Below are 23247 nucleotides of genomic sequence, written 5' to 3'. Positions count from 1 at the left end.
GACCCCTATGACTACCTACAATATTCACTCAGCCCATTATGAAAACAAATAAATAAATAAAACCAAACATCTAGAAACAAAACACAGCACCAGAATCAACACAGGCAAGTATTTTAACTGAGGAATTTCTTTAAGTAGTAACATTCTGAGAGACCACAAAGCTAAACCTAACCTACTGCAGCTTGAAAGAAAACCAAAATTCATCATAAAGCTACTGCAATAAATTGCTCATTCACTCTCAAATGAGTATAGAAATGAAAATAAAAGCAGAAAGAGAATACAAGCTTACTGCTTCACCAGTTTTTCCAATGTTTCCTTGGTCTCCTTGTTCTCCCTGTTAAATTGGGAAAACAGATGATGTAGTTCATTAGAAAAGTAATTTCTTTCATATGTGTATATTCAAGCTGTCTGTTTTCCTAACAGACTCCTGATTTTCTAAACTACAACAGCCAATTATAACTTCAGAAACTAAAATTAAGCAACTGGAAGAAAACAAAAATAAATGTTGTCAGTTGATCTTATTTTTGTAAAAAAATGTGAGCTTTATTCTAGAATACTTACAAATTCTCCAGAAAAATGAAAGCTGTATATTAAGGACTCACTAAACACTGTAAGTCAGCAAATATAGTAAATGGATGGTGTAATTTTCTTTGAAATCTTCCCGTTAACAAATATGAATTCCTTGACAAATGTAGAACTGATTCAGAAGTAAAATGTTGCCTGCACGCTCTATCAATATCTTTAACTATGTTGCAGAATATTTTATTAGGAAAACTGCTGTTTCAATTTTATTTTAACACAATTATTTTTCTTCCAGAAATTCCATATTTTAAACTAGAAAAGTTTTATTTTCCTTTATAATGCTGCATATCATGTAAAATTTTCCTACACATTTTGGAAGTGGAAGCTCAGTGTATATGCGCTATGACAACCCCAGCTTCCTGATGAATGGTGATTTGGGAACTGTTGGCTCAGATGGAGGCGTGTGCAACTCTCATCCTTTCAACTGCACATCACTGTATATTGCATTGGATACATGAGCACAGCTGATACTCCAACACACACTTATTTCATACATAAAAGCAGCATTTACCTTTAAACCTTCTGGTCCATGGTCACCCACATAACCTTTCTGTCCTGGTTTTCCCTAAAATAAATAGAATGTATTAGTAGTTCAATTTCACCCTAGTTTCTGTGGTTATCAAACTACATATATTCAAAAAGAACAGTGATAGTATCTTTATTTGAATCCATTGCATTTATAAACCAAAGTCAGGTATTCTTCACTTCCTACACAATTTAAACCGACCAATAGATTTGGTTATTCAATCAGCACAGCCCTGCCTAGACAAACTTTGCCCATCTGCTCCAACGGAAAGGTTTTGGTCCAAAAGTAAAGGCCAAGTGCACTGGGGCTGGATCTTGAGATAGTCAGTAACGAGGTCATGCAGGTCTGACAATTGGAGAAGGAAAATGAATTCAACATTTTAATGATCCTGTATCAAGATGTGAATTTCTGCTAAAAGGATGCTAACAGATGTTAAACCACACTGTTCTTTCAGCAGGCTGACAACTGCAATCAGACCCTCTGTACTGATAGCTTTCTATATGATGTCCTGAAACAGGAGTGATCAAAGCAAGAAATCCCAAAAATTTCCTTCAGAAAAGGTTGTTACATTTCTAACCGGCTCTTTTGCTCTGGCTTTTCTGTACCTGTATGTGCCTGAAGATCACCATGCATGTTCATTTCTGGTCAGTCAAGAAATTCTTTATTATTTTAATTACATTATCAAAACTATACAATCCTAGACTTCTCGTATTAATCTTTCTCTTCTGTTTTTCTTCCTCTCTCTCTCTCCGCCTGAGTGATTTCATTTTGTTCTGCAAGTTCCAACAAATCTCACTGTGTCAGGAACAGCTTTTTGTTTTGATAAATGGATTAGAACAGGGCACAATTAGGAATGCAGGGAGAAGAGGCTGTGAAGACAAGTTCTGAGAGACCCAGAGCAGGCAAGTTGTGTCTTTCCATAATGTTTAGCAAAGAACAAGTGATGCACTTCTGCAGGTTACTACATGCTGTTTTGTTCATTTGCTGTGAAGAATGATAAGGTCTTTATGGTGAGAAGAATATAACAAAATATTTTTAATAGAATTCATAGAAAGAAAACTGGTGACCACCATTAATGACCTTGATGGCTTTAGTCCTGTCAGAGCTGAATTGCAGTTACAGCTTGTAAAGCTTTTCTGACTGTACCATCCCAGTTACATGTGCGCAGTGATGGACCTGTGGCAGATGCAAGTTGATCAGAAAATAGAACGAGAGGATTGCAATGGTAAAGCAATGTGAAATATAGATTTAGCTTTCCGCAGGAATGTAACATGACTGCAAATTATACATGGAAGAAAAGCCATGGCGGAAGGTCAGATTAGCAATGGCTGCTTTTCAACTTGATAACCCCTGGGAAAATCATTCTTCCAGGGCAGTGTAATCCCAAAGGAAACATGCATTTCCTAAATCATTAACTGAAAGTTCTGTCCTTCCCTCTCAGGAAACAGCGACCATCTGTGCTTCTTTTCACCTCACAATATGTTGATAAAGGCTTGGATATTTTAATATATGTATCTTATTAGCACTCCATTCTCATCCCTCTACAAGCTTTTAATATGCCCTCAACCTACAGGAAGCAATGAGCCACTTACAGGAAATGCTGGGCCTTTGAGAACACTTTCCTCAGTCTTCAGGAGAACTGCTCATCTAATGACTATATATAAACACCACCTCAATTGAAAAAAAAAAAAAACCAAACAAAAACCAAACAAACAGAAAAAAACAACACCAAACCACCTCGTAATACCTTTTTAGCATTCTGGTTGGACTTCAAAGATATTTTCTGCTCCAGCAATGAAGATACAAAAAAAAATTATGAACACATGCTTACTGAGCTGGAGCTACAACAGATAGTTACAGTGTTCATTTTCAGATTGCCTTTGAAAAACAATTGACAGAGGGAATGTAATAAACACAGTCATTTATTTAATGTTGTATCTAATGTGTTTTCACAGGACAAATAATTACTAAGAAAACAACTTATTTTTTTTTTTTTATTAAAAAAAATAAGAATTCATTTAAGAGAAGGCAATTATTTAACACAGGGGTGGAATGGGTGAAGATGGTTTGGAATCACATGAATAAAAATAAAATCCTGTAACCAAATTCAGCTCAAAATCCATCTGTTTTAGACATGAAAATTCTCTTCCAACCCGAGACCTGGAGCACAGGTTCTTATTCACCACTTGTTTCAACAGAGAATTATCTGTTTTGCTGGCAGCATTTGTAAAGTGGGTCCCAGAGGTTTTTGGTGTCATGCACACTTTTATTTATTATTGGTTGGTTGGTTTTTTTTGTTTTTTTGGTTTTTTTTTGTTTGTTTGTTTTTTGTTGGGGTTTTTTTGGGGTTTTTTTGGTCCAAAAGTGAACACTAGGAATGAGAAGGTGAGAGAGGGAGAGCAAAAGGGAGGAGAAACTATTGCTGCTTGCTTATTGTACACCTAAACTTGATTTTGGGGCAGAATGTTTTTACCTGAAACCCTTAAAGTACAGGAGATAGATTCTAAAAGAACTAGAAATTGCCTCTGTTATTGTGCAATAGAAATCTAGAATAGTCTCTGTAAGAATAAAGAAAGGGTAGATTGTAGTATTTATGGACACTAAATTGGGCATTATTGGTGGTGAAGAGAGGAGTAACCTACTGACCATAACTACAGGTCTGTAGGACAGGAAAGCAAGAGGTGGTAGTAAGAAAAACAGTCAAGACTTTCAGACAGAGAGAAACTAGGAAAATTATCTGTAAAACAAGCAGAGCACAGAGGCAGTTTGCCAGAGGGAAGAAAATATCCCCAGCACCTGGAGGCTGCAAAAACAAGTTAGGGATATCTGCCTAGAATCATAGAATCACAAGGTTGGAAAGGACCTACAAGATCATCTAGTTCAACTGTCCTCTCTTTACAATACCTACAGAAAACCACTAAACCATATCTCCTAGCTCCCTATCCAGACACCACAGAAGAACAGAGCTGAGAACTGGTGGTGCTTTAGGGCCTTGAGTAAGGCTTCATTGATTCTTACTCTGTCAGAGTCGCTAGCAGAGACCTCCCATGCCCTTCACGGAATCACAGAATTATCAAGGTTGGAAAAGACCTAGAAGATCATCTAGTCAACCATTACCAATACTTCCCAGCTAAATCATATTCATCAACACAACATCCAGTCGTTTCTTGAACACTCCCATGGTTGGTGACTCTACCACCTCCCTGGGCAGTTCATTCCAATGCCTGATTACCCTTTTCGAGAAGTAATACTTCCTAATGAACACTTGAACACTTATTCGATATACTGAAGACAAATACAATAACACAGCTTCAACAGCATTTACTTTCAAATGTGTTTGAAACTCCCTTCAAGGATGCTGGAAATAAAGCCTATGTAAATCAAAATGAATATGCAACTGCAACCAAGCAAGTGTAACTTAAAAAGACAGATGCATCTAAGAGCACTATATGACATCTAACAACTTCACAACTGCAGTTCACACCTTCCAGTGGAAGCAGCTGTGTGTTCCCAGCAGGAAGGCAGACACTGGCTGAGCAGTTGGAGCGGTACTGAGGGACTCTGAGAACAAGGTGGCCTGAGACTGTGAGGCTGCTCCAGCCAACAGGAGCTGTGGGACTGAGGTGAGAACAGTTGTGCCCTGGGATGAGATGAAGAACAGGCAGGGCTCCACACCAAGAGAAATTCCCATTTCCCCTACCTCTCATTCCAAGAGGAACATTAGCCAGCAAACTACTTTGAGATGCCTGAAGACAGCAACACCACAGGGGCCACCACAGGGGCCACCACAGATCCACAACTTCTCTCAGCATTTTTTTGTGAGAGAGAAACCAAGGAGATATAAGGCACACCAATGGCATACTCATTTCCAAATCTACTTTGGACAAATGGACCCAAATGAAAATGTTTCTGCTTGCTGGTTTCCTTCTTGAGCCACTCTGCCAACTGGTGCATGCACATCGATGCAGACAACATGATAACAGGTGACTAACTACCCATGGGTTACCCACTGCAGCAGCACCTTTCTCACTGCCGCTGCACAACACTGGAGACACCATCCTGTCATGGTGAATTGCCCAACGGGGAAATTGAAAGTATGAGGCAGCCAGAATAAAAATTTCCATCAGCCACTCAGCAGGAGATCGGGAACTGAATATCAAATGGAGTCATCTGAATTTGTAATTTATTTTTTTTTAATATATTTTCTCAGCTGAAGAGTATTATTTTCATTTTATTATTTTTATTTATTCCATGTGGCAAACATGCTTTTAAATATTACACCTAACAGAAAGAGAATTCTACATTTTGATGAGTTAAGGAGCAGGAAAAACAACATAGCAATATTTTCTCTCTATAAGCGGGGAACAGCAGGAAAGATTGCAGCCTCGAATTTTTCTAAAAATAAGCCTCAAGTCCCCAAAATGCTTAGAGGTTAGTACATTTTCCTAACTAACAAGGTAAAACATCAGTCCAAACAGCATTATGATAATCCAACAATAATGCTCTCAGCAATTAAAAGCCATATCTGCTAGAGAATGATTTCTTAAAGCATTTGTCATTTACATTGCACACTGACAGCCAAGTTTCATGCTTGGTTCTTCCCCAGTTTCAGTACTCAGTGTACTTCATTCAGGACCTCAGAAGAGCACAGTGGTTTAATCTGTGCCAAAGCAGCACCATAGCAGTTTGAAATTGACTCCTTTTCCTTTTCATGGGTTTTACTTTGCTCAGCATGGTTGTGGTTTCCTTTCAAAACCTGGATTTGGAAAGACCTTCTTCCCATCTCTGCCTAATACGTTTATTCATTTATTATTTTAAAACAGCCTTTTGTCTTCCCCCCCCCCCCCCCCCCCCGTAAGTGCAGTAAGTGTATCTTTTAAACCAGTACTTTTTTTCTGAATAATAGTCTGCAACAACAAAATTACTTACTCTTGGGCCGACTGTGCCAATAGGTCCAGCTGGTCCTACTTCTCCCTATAAAGAAAAACAAAGTAAAAAAGAAAATTAATCAGGACTCCAGTAACCTTGATGCCAAGAAAAAATAGAATCTGCAGACAACTGTTTTTCACTTAGTATATCATTTTACATTTGCCTCATATGTGCGTATGCACATGTCTAAATCTGACAAACACAGAGAGACTGAACTGATTTCAATTAATTAGCCAGAGGGCCATGCACTACGTCACCGTCAGAGGCAGCCAGAAAGGCTGATGAACTTCATATTCCTCCCATTATGGCAATATATTCACAGTTCTGAGACACAGCAGTGATGGGTCAGTCTGTCTGCCCTATGTTTACTCTCTTCCAGCAACATTTGCCACTTCATAACCATGAGTACAGCAAGGACATTCCTGCTCTTTTCTTCCATGTGGCTAATGATGCCATCACCAAAGTTAGCCCAACCATTTTGGCAGGGCTTATCCTTTATTTCTTGGGAACAGAAGAAAACCAGGGGGTCAGACTTGTCAGGTGTGAAGACAAAGAAATGACAGTGTCTGTGCCACACAGTGCACTAATAGAGCTATGTATAAATAGAGAATTGCAGTGTTAATTCTTCGTGGTACATTCATTAATTATACGGTTATATCAAAGAACACATTTGCACCAATGCCATGCCAGGAGCTCACGCTGTTATCATTTAGTTTTCTGATTCTCTCAAGGTGTAAGATTTTATCCAGCTCCTGGAAGAAGTAGTACACAAGCTTTACAGTTTCAAATAGAATGAACCAAAGGAATAAGGAAATGCTATCTACAGCTTCCTGTCTTTCTAACTAAATGATCACCCAGTATCTGTTGTGAATGCTCATAATTTAGGATCATAGAATCATCAGAGCTGGAAAGGAACTTTAAAGATAATCTAGTCCAACTCCTCTGTAATGAACTAGGACATAATTTAAGCAAGCTATATAAATTAAGCAAACTATTTGGAAAACTAGATGTCTACTCCAGATTCATTGAATGATTTATAACTGCTACTTTTGGCCTAAGATACAAGAGTTTTTATTGTATTGTGATGAATTTAGAGTACCTAATAAACCTTTAAGAAGAAAAGCTGCCTACCTTAATAGAGGTCTTACAGTTTACTTAAGTGTATCCAGGATATTTTCCATTAAATCCATGTTTGCATTCTGTCTCCAGGCACAACTCTGCCCTGTCTCCCCAGCTTAATAAAGAGAACCATGTCAGATTCAGGACCCAGATTTTACTGAAACCACTGAGTAAACTTCAGTGAACAAATTTAAAGGGTACACAACCATCTAACACCTTTTTTGCAACCCCAGTTAAAAAGAAAGGAGAAAAAAAAAAAAAGGAAATGAAATCTTGCATGGTAATACCTTAAATACCTAATTACTCTTCTCTAATCTTCTACCTTTTCACAACATTTCCTTTTAAACAATCTGTTGACTGAATAGTTTTTCTGTCTTACCTCAATGCCTTTGGGGCCCTGTGGCCCTGGAGATCCCCGGTCACCCAGAAGTCCCTAAAGAACCAAACAAAAACAGCAAGATCTTACATCAGCAAACAACCACTGTGGTACAGTCTGTCACACCTTAAAATTCTGGACACAAACCCAAAGCTGGGTAGGCACATCTCATTAAGTACTCTTATCCATTTCCATTAGGATACCAAGAAAATATGAAGCAGAATTTTAATATCTGCTGGAAAACTGATTATCTTGCATACTTTGGCTATGTAGATCTTTTTGAAATTATTTTTAATTTTTTAAAATGAAAATAAAATACTGAAGCCTGCAGAAGAACCATCTCTCTTCTCTGGAGAACAAAGCATGCCATCACTCTAAGATTAAAGCAGAACCAATATAACTCTTATAGACCTTTGACTTAGATAGTATTTAGCATTTGATGATAATATTGCAATGAAAACAAACTAGAAAGTGAATTCTAACTACTAGCATGTCTGTCCAAAAGTACTTGTGATTTTCGGCCTTTACTTTTTGTTCATGACTATAATCAGCTTTCCTGAGATGAAGAACTTTGGCTTGCCAACTCTTGGGTTTTTATGACTGCTACAGCAACATTTTCAAAACTTTGTTAGATCAACTAATAGCTAGCAGTGTATCAAAAATACTGGCCATACAAATTACATAAGTAATAACTTAGTAAAGCATTTGACCTGGCAGAGGACAATTTTTCTTTAATCTCTGTGTAATCACGTTACTAATGTTCTGGGAAGGATAGATTAACAACATGAGATGAAGCACAGAGAAGAAAGAATCTGCCCTTCAAGAAAGTGGTGTTGTGAAAGTTCCAAGCGTAAGCCTTATTAATTGCTTACTAATGAAGCTGAAGTCTAGACTGAAGGTGCAGGCATTTTCTCCAGTAACAGTTAGCATGCCAACTAAAACAGAAAAGAAAATGGAATAGGCTACTTCAAGGTCGATAGGACACCACCAGTTTAGGGAAGACTGAGGTGGTGAATTGTTTGACATGTTGTTTGACATTCCACATCAGAAGTTACAGGAAAGCTAATAGGAGCACTACATAAGCGGTATTCTTGTGTAGTAAGTCAAGAAATTGTTGTCATATTCTAATAACAAAGCACATTAAGACAGATGATTTTCAATGCAATGCAATTACACCATAAAAATGTCAGCAGCACTGCCACTGTATGAGCCTTTACACCTCACTTAACTGGATGTGGAAAAAAGTCCCAGACTATAAAGCTCATATTAGGACTAAAGGAAATTTCCATCTCCCCTTTGATGTTTTGGGCAACAAACAGAAATTGAAGGTAGTCATTAGACACATGCCAGAGTGTCTGGAAAAGATGAGGCAGCCTGCAAATGGGGCTATCCTGTATTTCATACATATTTGTGTATCAGTATATGATGTACATACACAGACAACTTCTTAGATGATCACCTCCTAAAGAACTGGTGGAACTCCTAACACCCACTTTTATTCAGTGTTATCCAAGCAAATGTAAATGCGCAGAAGTCAGAAGTTCTCAACTACAACCACAGTACAACACAAATTACTGGAAAAAACTACAGCTGTAGTCACCATACTCTGCCTTTTCCTGTCACTTTCCTCAGTTACAGAGCATAAATACTTACAAGAATAACATAGGAAGCAAACTAGTCCAGAACTTCTTAAAAACTTTTTTCTTTTTAAATAAGTAATGGATCAAGATCAAACGCCTTCTAAAATATTGTTTCCAAGCTGAGTAATGTACTATAGAGCAAATTACATAATAAAGCCTTTGAACATTATTTTTGGTAGGTCAGATTTGCTGATTACTGCAGTAGTTTAGGGAAAATTTGTAATCCAGAAGTTCGACTGGTATTTAAAGGTGGCTGATCATGGTTATAGAGCTTAAATGTTTCAACAAGAGACCAAATTTCTCCCTTGTCAGCTACTTAGAAAGTTTATCTTGCCTTCTTGGCTTTTAAAATGGGTATTGCTACTGAGGAAGTACAAACAAAAACATGCGGAAAAGCACAACACATTAAAAACAGTTCTAAAAATAAAAAGTTGGAGGAAATTTCACAAAAAATATCAACGGTCAACACAAGACAGCTGGAAATCCCGACAGCCAAACATTTCCAGTGTGCAACCTTTCTCCCATAGCACTAGGAGTCATTTAGGAATTTTTCCATTTTGGTAATCTTCCATCTCAAATGTAAGCCATCAAATCTTCATGATTAGATCAGGCTGTTTAAAACCTTCTTAAGAGCAAATGTGCTAGAGACCACCGAATCCCATTCAGCCATGTAATTTCTCCATTACTGAAAAAAGTATTATAGACTACCTTTCAGAAATTTTTTTAATTGATATTTGGGTGGAAGAGGAATAGAGTGGTTATCTATGTGTTAAATATCAAACCAGTTCAATCAAAAATATCCAATGGAATGCTTTGAATAAAGCATGGAATTGTGTAATCTCAGTTAATTAAGAAACCAGTCAGTAGAGATAAGTTCTTAGAGAATACAGGTTTCTGCTTGGAGGATCAAATTTGATCTGTAGATCAAGAGCTGTTGCATTCCTCTTCTCCCATCTCCCCTAAATCCTGTGTAACATCTTTTGTCACACTATAAAGTAGCTTGATAATTCACCATTCTTAGAAACGTGGGAGCAAACGTCACCCAACAGTCTGATAATCATTCATATAAGGAAGGCCATTAGCATTACACAAACAAGATAGCAAATGAATAAATTAGAATGAAAAAAGTTGGAATTTTATTTTAACTTCTCCCTTTTGCTGCATCAAATAATGTTTTTTTCAGACTTCCTTCTAAACTCTTTTTGGGTTATTTTGGGATAAGGTTCCTGACACAGATGAAAGACATGAGATGCAGTAAAGATTGGTTATGGCTTTGGCGAGTGCATTATTTGAGACGTTCATTCTCAAGGCATGATGAATTTCATCATGGATTGATTGTTTCCATTTTCCAGGTTCAAATAAAACTGTATCCTTAAACCACTTGCAGTTTCTTGTACTATGTTGCCTTAAGCAATCTGTCACAGAATTTCACAACTCTGCTGATGAGAAATCTTCTCATTTCTATCTCTGTTTATTCACAGACAACTTCAGCGCTTTGTCCTTGAACTGAATAGTTCATGTCCTTGGTCCTGCAAAGTTCTTTGGTCTCCCCACAATTTCTGCCCTTTGCTATGCTTACAGAGCTTAAAAGGGCCCTTCAGTTTAGTAGGATAAATAAACTGTCTTTCAGAATAAAGCCACTCCATAATCTTTTCTGCATCTATTCCCATTTGATTGTGTCCTCCTGGAGTACAAATCCCCAGAACTCTGTGTGCTACTTAAAGTCTTGTGCTTTGTACAGTAGCATTAACATGACACCCTCCCTCAAGTATTCTAGAATTTCACTTTGGTTTTAATAGCCTTATCGTGCTTTCCTCTCAAGGAGATCTGGCACTGTCTTTTCTATTATTGCCAGCTGCAAAGCTCTAAGTTTACAGTAGGATTTATTGTTTTAATCCCAGCACACATCAGTCTGAAGCAACACGAGTGGGATGAACTCGTACAAAGTGCAGCTTTTAAGATAATCTGAAAGTGCTCAACTTTGTTTGATACACAAATTTAATTCCAGCATGGTTGTGCAATTTATTGATGAAAATATTGCCTAAGGGATAGTCTAAGGATACTGAGTGAGAAACTTCATTGTTTCTTTCAGCACTAAACATCCTAAGCAAATATCTCCCTTTAAGTTAATTTGTGGCCCACTTGTATTTCTATAAGCTGTATTCATCTCTATCTTTCCCATTTTAAAAGAACTTCCCATATGTGTTTTTATCCAAACCTTCACTCAAACGTCTCTGTAAAAATTATTACAAAACTTAGTCTAAAATATTAGCCTAAGTAACTCTAATTATTTAAACTGGTACATTACTTCCACCTTCTTTTTGTGTATATTTAGCTATTATTAATTTCAAATTTTGTTAAGAAGACTGTATTAGACAAGTGAGACTGTAAAGGTCTGTGTACCTTCAACAAGCACCATTTTCAGTGCTGGTGAATACACAATACCTCTCAGACACACAGTGCTTTCTCCAAAATTTCTTGCATTTACCTTGCCATTCTAAGTCTCTGTGTAACAGAGTTTCTACCTCTAACCATGTAGACACCAGTAAACATCAGATTAACTTCTTCATACGAACACCTGAGGCAAAGCACTCGTGTTTTGACAGGATGATTTTCTTCTCATAATGTTAATTTCCACCTCTCAGACCTTTTCCTCACCAGTTCATACTGATTAATTGTAAATGTGAATAACTTTTCATAGTCTTACCTTGGGACCTGCTGGGCCATTTAATCCAGGTACTCCAATATCTCCAGGAAAACCCTAAATAAATCAGATAGACAAATGATTTATAGCCTAGGAATGTTTCCAACTTGCATGTTTTGATTCTGTCTGTTCATTTAACAAACCTGAATTGTAGAAAAAAGAACTACCATTCCCAAAATGTCAAAATCCATTAAGCACCCTTTAAGGGCTTGGATAACTGACAGATTTCAGACAGCTTTCATTAAACTCATTTTAGCAGATGTCAGTATGGGTTTCCATTCCCTTAACACAAGACTTTTTAACCACTGAAAAGCATTTATGATTAAACCATTTGACTGGTCTTGATACAGAAAATACTCAAAATAGCCAATACCAGGTCTTGTATTTACAAATTCAACTTTAAAAAACTTTTAAAATATAAGCTTAAACAGCAGCAGGAGTCCTTTAATCCTTGGCCTCACTTTAAGGACAAAATCACTGCAAGATTAGGAATACGGTAAAAAGCCTTTTGCCTCCAAATTAGCCAGACTTAATCCAGGTCTGACTGGCAGTAAATGCAGGTCCATGGCATGCAGTGTTATTTGGAATAAGCTTTTGTGAAATACTGTTTGGTGTAGGTTCAGCTGTTGATAAAGAACACCTGTTTATGTAAATGAAATGTTCAAATAAGAGGATATCATTAGAGGTTCAAGAGCTCCCTTTTATGCTCTCTAACTGTGAAAGAGGTCTAAAAATTGTCTCTAGGTGGATAATAGTTAGCCATACTTTATTCTTCCAGAACAATTGAACTTCAAATGAAGATGGTCATAATTTCTAATATTCATAATTGGCTAAAATCATACAGACAAAAACAACCAACCAAAAAAAAACCTCAAATGAGAAAATATTAACAAAGGAATTTGTGTTTACCAGGTAAAGAAAAATCATAGAAAAGCAGTAAGTTTGGAATAAAAAAAATACATTCCTTCACTCTCAGCTAGAACAGTAGAGCTGCCACACCACCACAAATGATATTTAGTACATCACTGTTTCTATTTGCAGATCTCTTCCATTTTCTTTTTATGACTCGTTCCTAGCAGTATGAAAAGTTTTAAGAAAAGATGTTGACAGGATAAAAATATTTAACATGCTTTATATGTTAAGTCAAACACAAATGTACAAAACTTGAAATACTACTACAATTTCTTAAGGAAAACCAAACACTTTAGTATTATCTGTTGAATACTAATCGGTCATAAAGCAAATACACTAAACACCAAAAAAAAGAACTAAGCTGAGCATTCAGAGCAAATGGAACAACCCATTTCACAAAGTATCATGTTGGTCATTTCTTTTTTGCCATAAAGCAACTGATAGAGCTGCGCAACAACTCTTACATGCCTCTAGGTGGCACTTAGATGTGACATAGGTGCGCTGGTACATAATTTTCATCACTGAATAACTCAAAATTTCTATGCAGTTTGTACGAGGTTTTTGTTTTGTTCTTTAAATAAAAAATGCTGGGTTAGGTCATGTTTATCTGAAATACACCATGAAATACGCCTTTCTGTAATTTAAGTTTGCTGATTTACACACATTATACAGCTACACAGGAGCTATATATAACAGTGTACTATTTCCAGCTGCAACAGTTTTCTGCACAGGCTACTATGAACAAAACCTCACTTGATATTATGACATCTAGGGGAGGTTAAAGAGCAGGGTCTGGTCTTGTCATCAGCCAGAACCCTGACTGCTGGCAGGCTATAAATTATTTTCAAAATCTTGCTGCAGAGGTGGCCTTTTGCCAGCAGAACACTTAAAAGTTCATTTGGTTTAATCATACTACAGAGCATCAGAAAATAAATACAGTGATCACCTGTCTGAAAGCATAGGTAATGTAATTTAATCTCACCGTGGAATTTGCTGTTTGTGCAGAACAATTTAAATATAAATTTTGAAAAGAAAGGAAATTAACTTTTACTGATCTAATTCATCTATAAAAAAATTAATTAAAGCAATGAAAATGTGAGCAGGCTGCTACTATGTTTGTGTTTTTGCTTTATAGTGAAGTCAGTTCTCACAGAGATGAAGAAACAGACTGTTGCTTTTCTTTTGTTTGTTTTCCTGTTCTGCTGCTAAATAGAAGCAGAGTATCAAACATTTGGAAGTCACGTTCCCTTACCACTTGGAATTCTCTTGCATTTGCATAATCTTGCTCATTCCAAGTGGAATATGTGGAAACCCACATAACATTTGACAGCATTGCACCCTCTGGCTTCCCAGCATCTCTCAGTGGGTTGAGGATCTGAGTTGTGTTGCAAGAGCAACAGAGAGCAAACATCTCTTTTGAGCTGACAAATGTTCCTGCTTGGAAAAAATTTTATCCAACAGCATGCCATGCATCATTTGGGTGAATATTTAGAATACATTTTCAGAAGCAGTTTTGACTGAATGCTGCTACTGATCTTCAGCAAGAAGTTTCAGTGGAGCTTTAGTACTACTAATCAAATTACCAAAGATAGATTTCTGCTTAAACCACAGTCTTTCTGAACTAAGAAAGTGAGAACTGCAATTTTGCGTTCTCAAATAAATGCTTTTTCTTCTTCTGAAAGGACATGCTATCCCAGAAAGACAATTCAATAAATCTTATTTTTTTCTTAAAAAAGGTCAATGTCAGCATTTTTAAAGAGCAGAGACAAGACCCAAAACCTTCCCCCTCCCCCCGCCCCCCAGCAAACCTGAAGTTCTGATTTTGGAAAGGAAGGAATCTAACATACAAATTACAAGCATACAATTGCAATTTGTCAGAGAACAGAACAAAAAAAAAATAGCAACCATGTATTACAGTAGATATTACAGGAAATCTTCACAATGTGTCATTGCTAAGACATCAGCACAGAGATGCTGCTAGTTTGTATATTTGCCTAATTGCACAAAGCAGATGCATTCAGTCACGCTCAATGAGACACTAGTGCATGATTTTCTTCTGAGAGACAAAGTGTAGTGTATCTAGTAGAGTCTATTCCATAGCATGTGCAAAGCCCTACACTGTCCCTCCCAAACACCTGTTCCACAGACATGCTTGGCTGCTTTATGACCAAGAAAGTGGCTAATGATTCATAGCAGCACTGGCCACCAATCAGCATGTTGAGGATGGAGTCCTGATGCATTCTGGAAGTCCACAATACAAAATGGGAAGAGCTTACACAAGAACTTCAGTCCAGTTCTGCTATCCACCAACATTAAAACAGAGGCATCAGGGAAGTTGATGCTGAAAACTGTAGCAAATTTCCATTAAATCATCTGCATGTCCATGCAGATCCCACCACATCTAGAGCTCAGACGTGTACCAAAAGGAAGAATTCTCAGATTTCTTTCTTGCAAGATAAACAGGAAAACCTGAAAAGAATATCAGTTCTGGCATTTAAAATACAAATCTAAAATATTTTTTCCCCCTCATTTTAGGCATATTCAGAACTCAAGTAAATATATTTCCCTAACAAAGCAGTGCAAATCAAGTTTGATTTATTTGTACATCCTTTCATTTCTAGGGTGAGAGTATCTCAAGACAAGTCTGCCTGAAAAAGGAAAGTCTCCAAGATGACAAATGAGTTGCAATATGAAACAGAAGATTGTTATTACTGCTTTCATGACACTGTTTGTACAAATCATAACATCATGTGATAAGATAAAACATGCATTGAAAATAAACTTGTTTTCTCTTTTGAAATGAACAACTCAAAGAAACCAGTAATTCACTTAGAAAACACTTGCCTTTCTGACCATTTACTATTAATCAAATGTAACTTTTTCCTTTGCAAGTTACTGAATTTTGCATGAGGCAAATCAGCTGAACCCTGTATGAGCATTTTCTTGAAAGAATAAGTTAACAACTTCAGATCAAAATAATGCACAGATGAACAAAGATCTATTGAAGACAATGCCTACTCCTTCTCTGCTCCAGATGAAACCCATTTGTAATACTCAGAGCATATCTGAAGGAAACTATCACCATTCTTGAGGGACAATTCACTGTGATTAGCGGAACAAAATTTACCTATAAATATTCTGAATACACACAAAAGCCTGTTAAAATTTATCTAATTTCGCTCTCACCAGGAATGACCACTGCAAACTTCACTGTATATAGTGTATAAAAAGCCAAGATCCTGGAAGAAGGAGCAAAGTCTGTCGGGCTTAACCTGCTAGTTGCCTGTTTTTTGGAAGAAGCAGCATGATTAGAAATATGACACCACGATTGTCTTGTAGGAAAACCTGCACTTAATTAGTTGTATTTCATAGACCCAGTTGTGCCTGAATAGCTGCTGGCAACAAAAGCTGACTTATTTTTGTAAGAGCAAGTAACAGAGAAAGTAAGATACTATCTAGAGATCTAAAAGAAAAAGAAATACCAACCAATTCTAGAATTTCTGAGTTTTTTAAGATCCCGGTATAGCGCTGTCCTAACTCTCTACTGTGACTGTGTTTTTATGTCTGTACAGGAGACAGGCAGAACTTTTACTTATACAGATCAATGTTGCATTACTAAAGTGAGGAGACACATCACTTTGCAGTCTTAAACCTTTTACCATTTTGCAGACAAATGTCCAGAGGAAAATACTGGGGTGTACTCATTTTAATTACTTAACATGAAGCATTTAATTTGCCTTAAAATGGCTGGAGTAATTTTGCACACCTGAGCAAAGAAAGTGCCATCTCCTGTGAAGTCCAAAGCATTTTACCTTGTATCTCTTGGTATAAATGCCCCAAAGCACCCAAATGAATGATTCAGTGACAGAATCAGTTTCTCTGTACACTTTGGTAACACTGCAGTATTACACCAAGTTCTCAGGCAGCTGCTGAGCCAAATTCAAGTCCTTGGCGATTCTTCCTGTGTCACTGGTGTTTATTCTTCACATTCTTTCCAAATAAAGTTATTTTGTAGGAGATAAACAAGCAGTGAGGTTTGGAGAATCTCATTTGTAAACATGCTGTAGAATTCAAGTATTTGAGAAAACATGTGAGCCCCATTCAAGGTGCAAGCTCCTAAAACTGATTCAGGTAAGAATTAATCCTAATTACATCAACGAATAAGCTACTAGTTTTACTCAAGGATTGCATATATTAATAATTTGTATAAAAAATAGAAGCCAGGAACTTTGTTTCTTTATGGAGCAGAACACATTAATTAGAAACAATGGAGTAAAAAGTATTCTCTGATTCAACTATGTCAAGAGTCTTAGAGGTAAATGCACTTGCTCCATAGATCTCAGTAATTTAGAATATTCAGTTTATCAAGCAATTTTTTACCTCAGGGCCTGGGGGACCCAATGGTCCTTGGGATCCAGGATCTCCAATTTTTCCCTTAAGAAAGGGGAAACAAATTTTTGATTAATTAAAAACAGCCAACCAAAATAATACCACCACATACAAACACAAACAACCCAAAAAACCCCAACCAAACATCAGAAGGTTAGTATTAAGATTTTTAAAACCTTTGTCATGGGAAAAATCCATGAAAGTGGTGAAATGCCTTTTCAACTTAATAGGAAAAATCTATGTCTTCTCTTTGCATCTAATTGTAGTAGTTCTTCAAATCTTGCTGAAGTCAGAAGAAAAACACCAATTAGTTTTAGACATAAAAGTGGAAGCTTTGGGCTGGTCCATACAGTTATATGAAGCCAAACTTTAAATATGTAGCCATCTCCATAATAAAGAACTATGCATTTTTCCAAAGTTGGAAATAAGTGTTAGAGAGACTGGCCTATAAATTTATCTCTATAGCTTAACAGTCATTTATGGTAAAGAATGTTAATGGCAGTTTTGTCATTAGCATTGCAAATATTACTCAAACTATTAATATTATAATTTGCTCAACAGGAAAATTGGACCCTTTCCAAATGTAATAGAGACTTTAAGGTATATCTTTTATTCCACATTTTTAAACATTTGCTGCTGCCTCTATAGCTGGGTGTTATTCAAGCTTGACTTGAAAAATCTTTTTTTACATTTTTAATGTAAGTGACAATGTAAATGCATTCTACAAATTTCAATATAATGTTAATAGCAAGACTGAGGTCTCACTGTTTAACAGAAGTCAAAACGTTGATCACAACTGCTCAGGAAAATGCTTAATGCACATATTCATTTTTAATTGCAAACAGGCCAGTTCCCCATAGAAAGTTAAGCAAACTTCCATAAGCATTTTGGAGAACTGGGGTTTATATAATACATGTAGAATTTGAATTTGTAAGTCTCAGAGTCTATGACAAAAACTGAGACTGGTGTGATTCATTCTTCAAAAATATTAGCTAATGACTTTTAGTTCTACACAGAAAGGAGACCATTAGCAGCGCTAATGACAACATAACATGACATAAGAACAGGTGAGAACAAAGCCAGGTAACTCTGCTACCTCAACACTTACAATCCCAGCAGAAGTGCCAGCACCACGCAGGTAGTGCTTTTAAACTGCTACCAATCAGTAAATACTTGAATTCATGACTAATCCCACCCCTATGAGAAATGTCTGGCCATTATTATGAGGATTTCCCACACTCTCTCTGACTCCACCTAGCTCAAATGGTCATCTTGGAAGCTCCCAAAGCTGTCAGTGGATTTGTTTCTAACATTATGGATTTGTAAATGAGTACCACAGAATGACTAGTTCCATATTAAAACCAGACGCATCTACTGAACTCTGTAATATGGTCTGACACACAAAAGCAGCTTGGACCTTCTTTGTACTTCTGGTGTAGAGAATATTAGAGAATAGAACATAAAATACAAAGTAGCGTCCAATACAGTAACATGTAGTGATACACTGAGAGCAAAAATGTATGTTTCAGCTTACTTGGGGTCCTGGTTTTCCTCTGATTCCTGGAGGTCCTGGTGAACCAGGAGCACCCTGAAAAAAGAAAAATAATAAAAAGCAAGCCACAGAATGCAAACAAAACCATATTGCATTACACTGAAAACAGCAGGTTGCTACACTTTGCCATCCAAAATAATTAAAAAAGAAAAACTGTGGAATCGCAAAAGACTTCTAACATCCAGCTCTCAACCAGAGTTCTCATGGGATGGTTTAGGAGATGGTTAGGAAAGCCAGACCACATGCTCTGTGAGCCACAGCCAACCCAGGTGAGGGGCAGAGGAATCTCAAGGTTCAAGGGAAAACCCCCCTTGCAACATTTAACAGGTCTCAGGTTACACCATAGTTATTTTCTTATTTGATGCACCTCTTAACAGATAGCAACCAAAACTCTACCCATGCCCTTGTCTTTGTTCACTGCTTTCCCCAATTAAATTTTAATTAGAGTTTCTTAAATAAATGTTAATTCAGTGACATCCAGTAACTAATACTACATATATATTTTTCCCCCTAAGAAGCTGACATAGCATTTTAAGACTCAGAAACAAACAAAAAGTCTGAAAACAGACAATTCCATAAAAAAAACACCCTATAGGTTACCTTGTCTCCAGGGTATCCCTGATCTCCTGGATCTCCTGCAAGGCCAGGCTCACCCTAAACAGCACATTTTATATAGACACATTTGTGGTTTAGAAGTAGATAAGGGGAAAGATTAATTCAACATTTATCACTGAAAATCTCTGAATAATGGAATAGACAATAGCACAGGATACTCTTTTATGTTCCATAGTAAATGCTGTGTCCAAAAGCTTGTCTAAAGTATCAGGTCTGGTTCTGAAGCATTTTTAAAATTTTAAGTTGAAAGAGATTCCAAACTGGAAGCAGAACCAGAAAGCTTTGCCAAGCAGGTAATTTTACTCAAGATTCAGTGAAAGGAGTTTGAAATAACTACATCTCTGAGATAATGGAAACATTTAAATCACCTTATCACCTTTCATTCCAGGCTGTCCCATATTCCCTGGAAGACCCTATTAAAATGAAGAAAACAAAAATCCAGTGTACGCCTGTCATTTGGAAGGCAGCATAGAGACCTGGTTGCAGGAATGTTCAACGCCATACCATGGGCCCTGGAATTCCTGATGGTCCGACTGGTCCTGCTGGCCCCACATCTCCCTATGGGACAGCGAAAAAGGTGGCTACATTAAACATTAGACAAATTGAGGCAACTTCAAGACTGGTAACTCTACCATTTTCTGTACCACAAAGAGAAAACAGAACCTTTTTCAGGCTAACAGCTTCATTGAAAAGTAATCATAATATAAGCCCTTTATGGTTCCCACCCACTGCAGCAGGAGTACCAGCAACCAAAAGCCCATCTTTTCTTGTAGGATGCATCAGAGAGTAGACAGTGGTGCCCAGTGCAATGCAGGATAAGGAAGCCTTCTCCATACTGCATCCATGTGTCCAGTGAAAGTCTACCCCTATTAGGATTACATGGCAACAATACTCGGTAAACATTGAATTTGGCTTAAAGGAATGATTCTACTTTCAGTTGTGACAATGTTACTTTCTGCATATTCTGCCTCTGAAAAAGGAGGGGAAAAAACAATAAAGGCCTTGTTCCTCTGTGGCTATGCAGGAATGTAGCAAATATCAATATAAATACCTTCACCCGAATATGTGATACAGAGTTTAGATCACTGATAAGGAAAGGTTTGAGTAACTATTTGAAACTGCCTTCTGCCTACAACAGCCTTGCTGTATTGGTAGCGCACATTGTTCAGTTTTGTTCAAATCAGCTAGCAGTCAGGAAACGAATTACTTCAGCCACAGGAAGCATGTTTATTCCACTACTTCCCTGTGTCAAATGAAACAAAAGCAAGTTTCTTTTACCTGTCAAAGATGACAGAATACTAGGTAAGGAAAAAAAAAATAATAATAAAAATCAGTGCTTCCTTGTATTAGGAATTTTTTAGAAAAGGAAAAAAAAAAACCACAAACTTTTTTAAAAGAAAGACTACTACTGATAACTTCACTTGCAAATTCCCTCAAAGTTGCTGTCCTGCTAATACTCACGGCTGGGAAATCTCAAGAGACTGAGAACTGGCATATTGCCTGAACAAGGGCCACAAGAAAACAGAGGCCAGGGTGCACAAATCCATTTGGACAGTAGACACAATATGGGAACAGGGCTGCACCACACAAAACATCTGTGGTGATGTGAATCTCAGGGGTCTTGGTGAAATTCTGCTGCAGTTTGAAGATCACAATGATCCCATGTAAAGAAACTCTGCAACAAAGTAAAGCTCTTCCAGTCATCCTCCTGATGGTGAGGCTGGGCATCAGAGCACTTATATGATGCAGTATGGAGTCTCCAACAGATGGTGCAAGATAGTACATTTTCCCAGTCATGCCCATACACTTATAGTACCCCCACAGGAACCATGCCATTAGATACCGATGTCCTCCTTAGTGCTGTGTTCTAATCTTATTTCTAAATCACACTCAGACTTTTTGATGCTTTTCCAACTTTTTTCCAACTTATAAAGCTGTTCAGAAATCTGTAGCAAATATTGCAGCATTGTTTTCCTCAGCTGCAAAATCTTACTGCTTCAGAAAGCGACCACAGAGTTAACTTCTGCTGAGCAAAATTTCTAACATGTCTTGGCTCAATGAAAGAGAATACCTTTAAAAACACTCCAAGATATCCATAAGATCTATTAAGCTGTCAGAAGAGTACCCTATCTTACTGAGCTCTATTTGCACTTCATAAGTACTTGTCTGTACATATTTTTATTCATTCGTCATCTCAAGCAATAAACTCTGCTGAAAATAGTTCATTTGCAAAATCATTTCTGCACCTTAAAATGTCTGTTTTTCAACACAAATATGTACAGCTCAGCTAAAAGCACAGGTGTAGAAATCAAAGGTGCGCTCTGCTCCATCAAGGACCCGTAATTCCTTGAGGTCAAATGGAGCAGCATTAGATGATGTAAAGTTCCCAGCACTTCATGTGATGGGTCATGTCAAACTAATTTCAACAAAAGATGTGAACATCAGCATGTGCCCTGCAAAGAGCTATTCCAAATCATCACATTGCAAAATTCAAAAACTACAAACAAGAACTCTCTTAGTAATCGAATGTGATAAAGAAAATACATGTCTGTTCTTGTTCTTTACATTTTGTCTTTTGAGTACAAGTTGTGAAGAGTAGGGGAGCACATAATCTGCCTTTTACATAGGCAGAACAGAGCAAAGGGGCACCAGTGTGTAAATGGCAGCTGGCATGCCATTCACATGGAGCTCACAGACAGAATGTGTATTGACCTCAGGCTGGTCAAAACCTAAATATGCCATCATGTTGGTTTTTTTGTTATTATGGTTATATTTTTTTGAAGTTCACAAATGGTTAAGACTTCAGCTGGTGATTGACTATAATTTATTTTGCAGAGAAGTATTGACACTCACTTGCAATATAAATGACTGCAACTCAGCAATATGGCAAATAGAGCTTTGACCTTGCATATATTTGTGCTCTTGAATTTTAGGAAGGGATAAACTGATAAACAAGTTCAAGACAAAATAATCAATAACAGCATCTTTTCAGAAGCAATAGGCTTTTAAAAAAATCTTAAATACACTTACATAATTGTCAAAATCCTTCAGATAAAATTCCAGTGAACACCACGTAAGAAAGAAAAGCAAACTATAATTCAAACCAAATTCTTAGAAGTGTGACTTTTAATGGGCCAACTGGCTCAAGTATGTCAGCTGACAAGATTGCAACAAATCATGTTTGCATGATAAAGACTGGAAGCCACAGTGGTTCCTTCACCAAGCTTGTGCACCTTCACCATAGCAATGCCACAACAATCCCAATCAAGTAAGAAGAGACTTCTTAATAGGAATATTTTTTTGTTATAATTGTGTTGTTAAGAAGATGGTGATGACAGCTGAGCTGTCATACTCCAAAGGAAAAGTTAGATGATTATCAAGATTATCAAGCTTATCGAGAATGTTTCTCAAGTTATAAAATAAAGCTGGCCAAAGAAAAACAATCTACACTGGACACAGCCGTGGCTTTCTTAACTTGTTTATAAACATGCTATTTGCTCTTGTGTTGTGAACTATGAATGCTGCAGGGTAGCTGGCCTTCACTCAGTCAACACTGAAAATCAGACCCAGGTTCTTTACCAGTAAACACATGAAGTACTTGAATAATGAAGTAATTCTACATGGTACAAGAGTATCACAGTCCCACTTTCTCTGCAATGTATTCATGTCACAGATCTTCTCTGGTGCAACTGCATTTAAATAAATGCAATTTGAAAATTCACAATGGGCAGCACATTGTTTACAAAATTTACAAGAAAACTGAACATGAAGCTACATTCAAAAAGTAATTCTTCATAGAGTTTGGAAGCCACATACTGGAATGAATGAGAGCTGTAGACATCCCTAAAAAAGGATGCCTGAAAGCACTTCACACTTTCAAAAAGTAATATTGCATCTAGAAAT

At 37.1% G+C, this 23247-nt stretch overlaps 1 protein-coding gene across 4 annotated transcripts in view; it reads right to left on the bottom strand.

The window, feature by feature from the left end:
* COL24A1 (collagen type XXIV alpha 1 chain) overlaps window positions 1-23247 on the bottom strand; it is a 107428-nt gene that overhangs the window by 47222 nt on the left and 36959 nt on the right. For all 4 annotated transcript variants that reach the window (XM_015870173.2, XM_015870175.2, XM_032446351.1 and 1 more), the window contains 10 exons: window positions 19849-19902; window positions 19713-19757; window positions 19330-19383; window positions 18712-18765; window positions 17169-17222; window positions 11880-11933; window positions 7536-7589; window positions 6038-6082; window positions 1094-1147; window positions 290-334 (listed from right to left, as the gene is read on the bottom strand). In XM_015870173.2, the coding sequence (XP_015725659.1) occupies window positions 290-334; window positions 1094-1147; window positions 6038-6082; window positions 7536-7589; window positions 11880-11933; window positions 17169-17222; window positions 18712-18765; window positions 19330-19383; window positions 19713-19757; window positions 19849-19902 (513 nt within the window). The remainder of the gene's footprint in view (window positions 1-289; window positions 335-1093; window positions 1148-6037; window positions 6083-7535; window positions 7590-11879; window positions 11934-17168; window positions 17223-18711; window positions 18766-19329; window positions 19384-19712; window positions 19758-19848; window positions 19903-23247) is intronic.

The sequence above is a fragment of the Coturnix japonica genome, chromosome 8, assembly GCF_001577835.2.
Source record: "Coturnix japonica isolate 7356 chromosome 8, Coturnix japonica 2.1, whole genome shotgun sequence".
NCBI classification, from domain to species: Eukaryota; Metazoa; Chordata; class Aves; order Galliformes; family Phasianidae; genus Coturnix; species Coturnix japonica.
The sequence above is the reverse complement of the archived record's forward strand: the minus strand, read 5'-3'. Positions and strand labels throughout refer to the sequence as shown.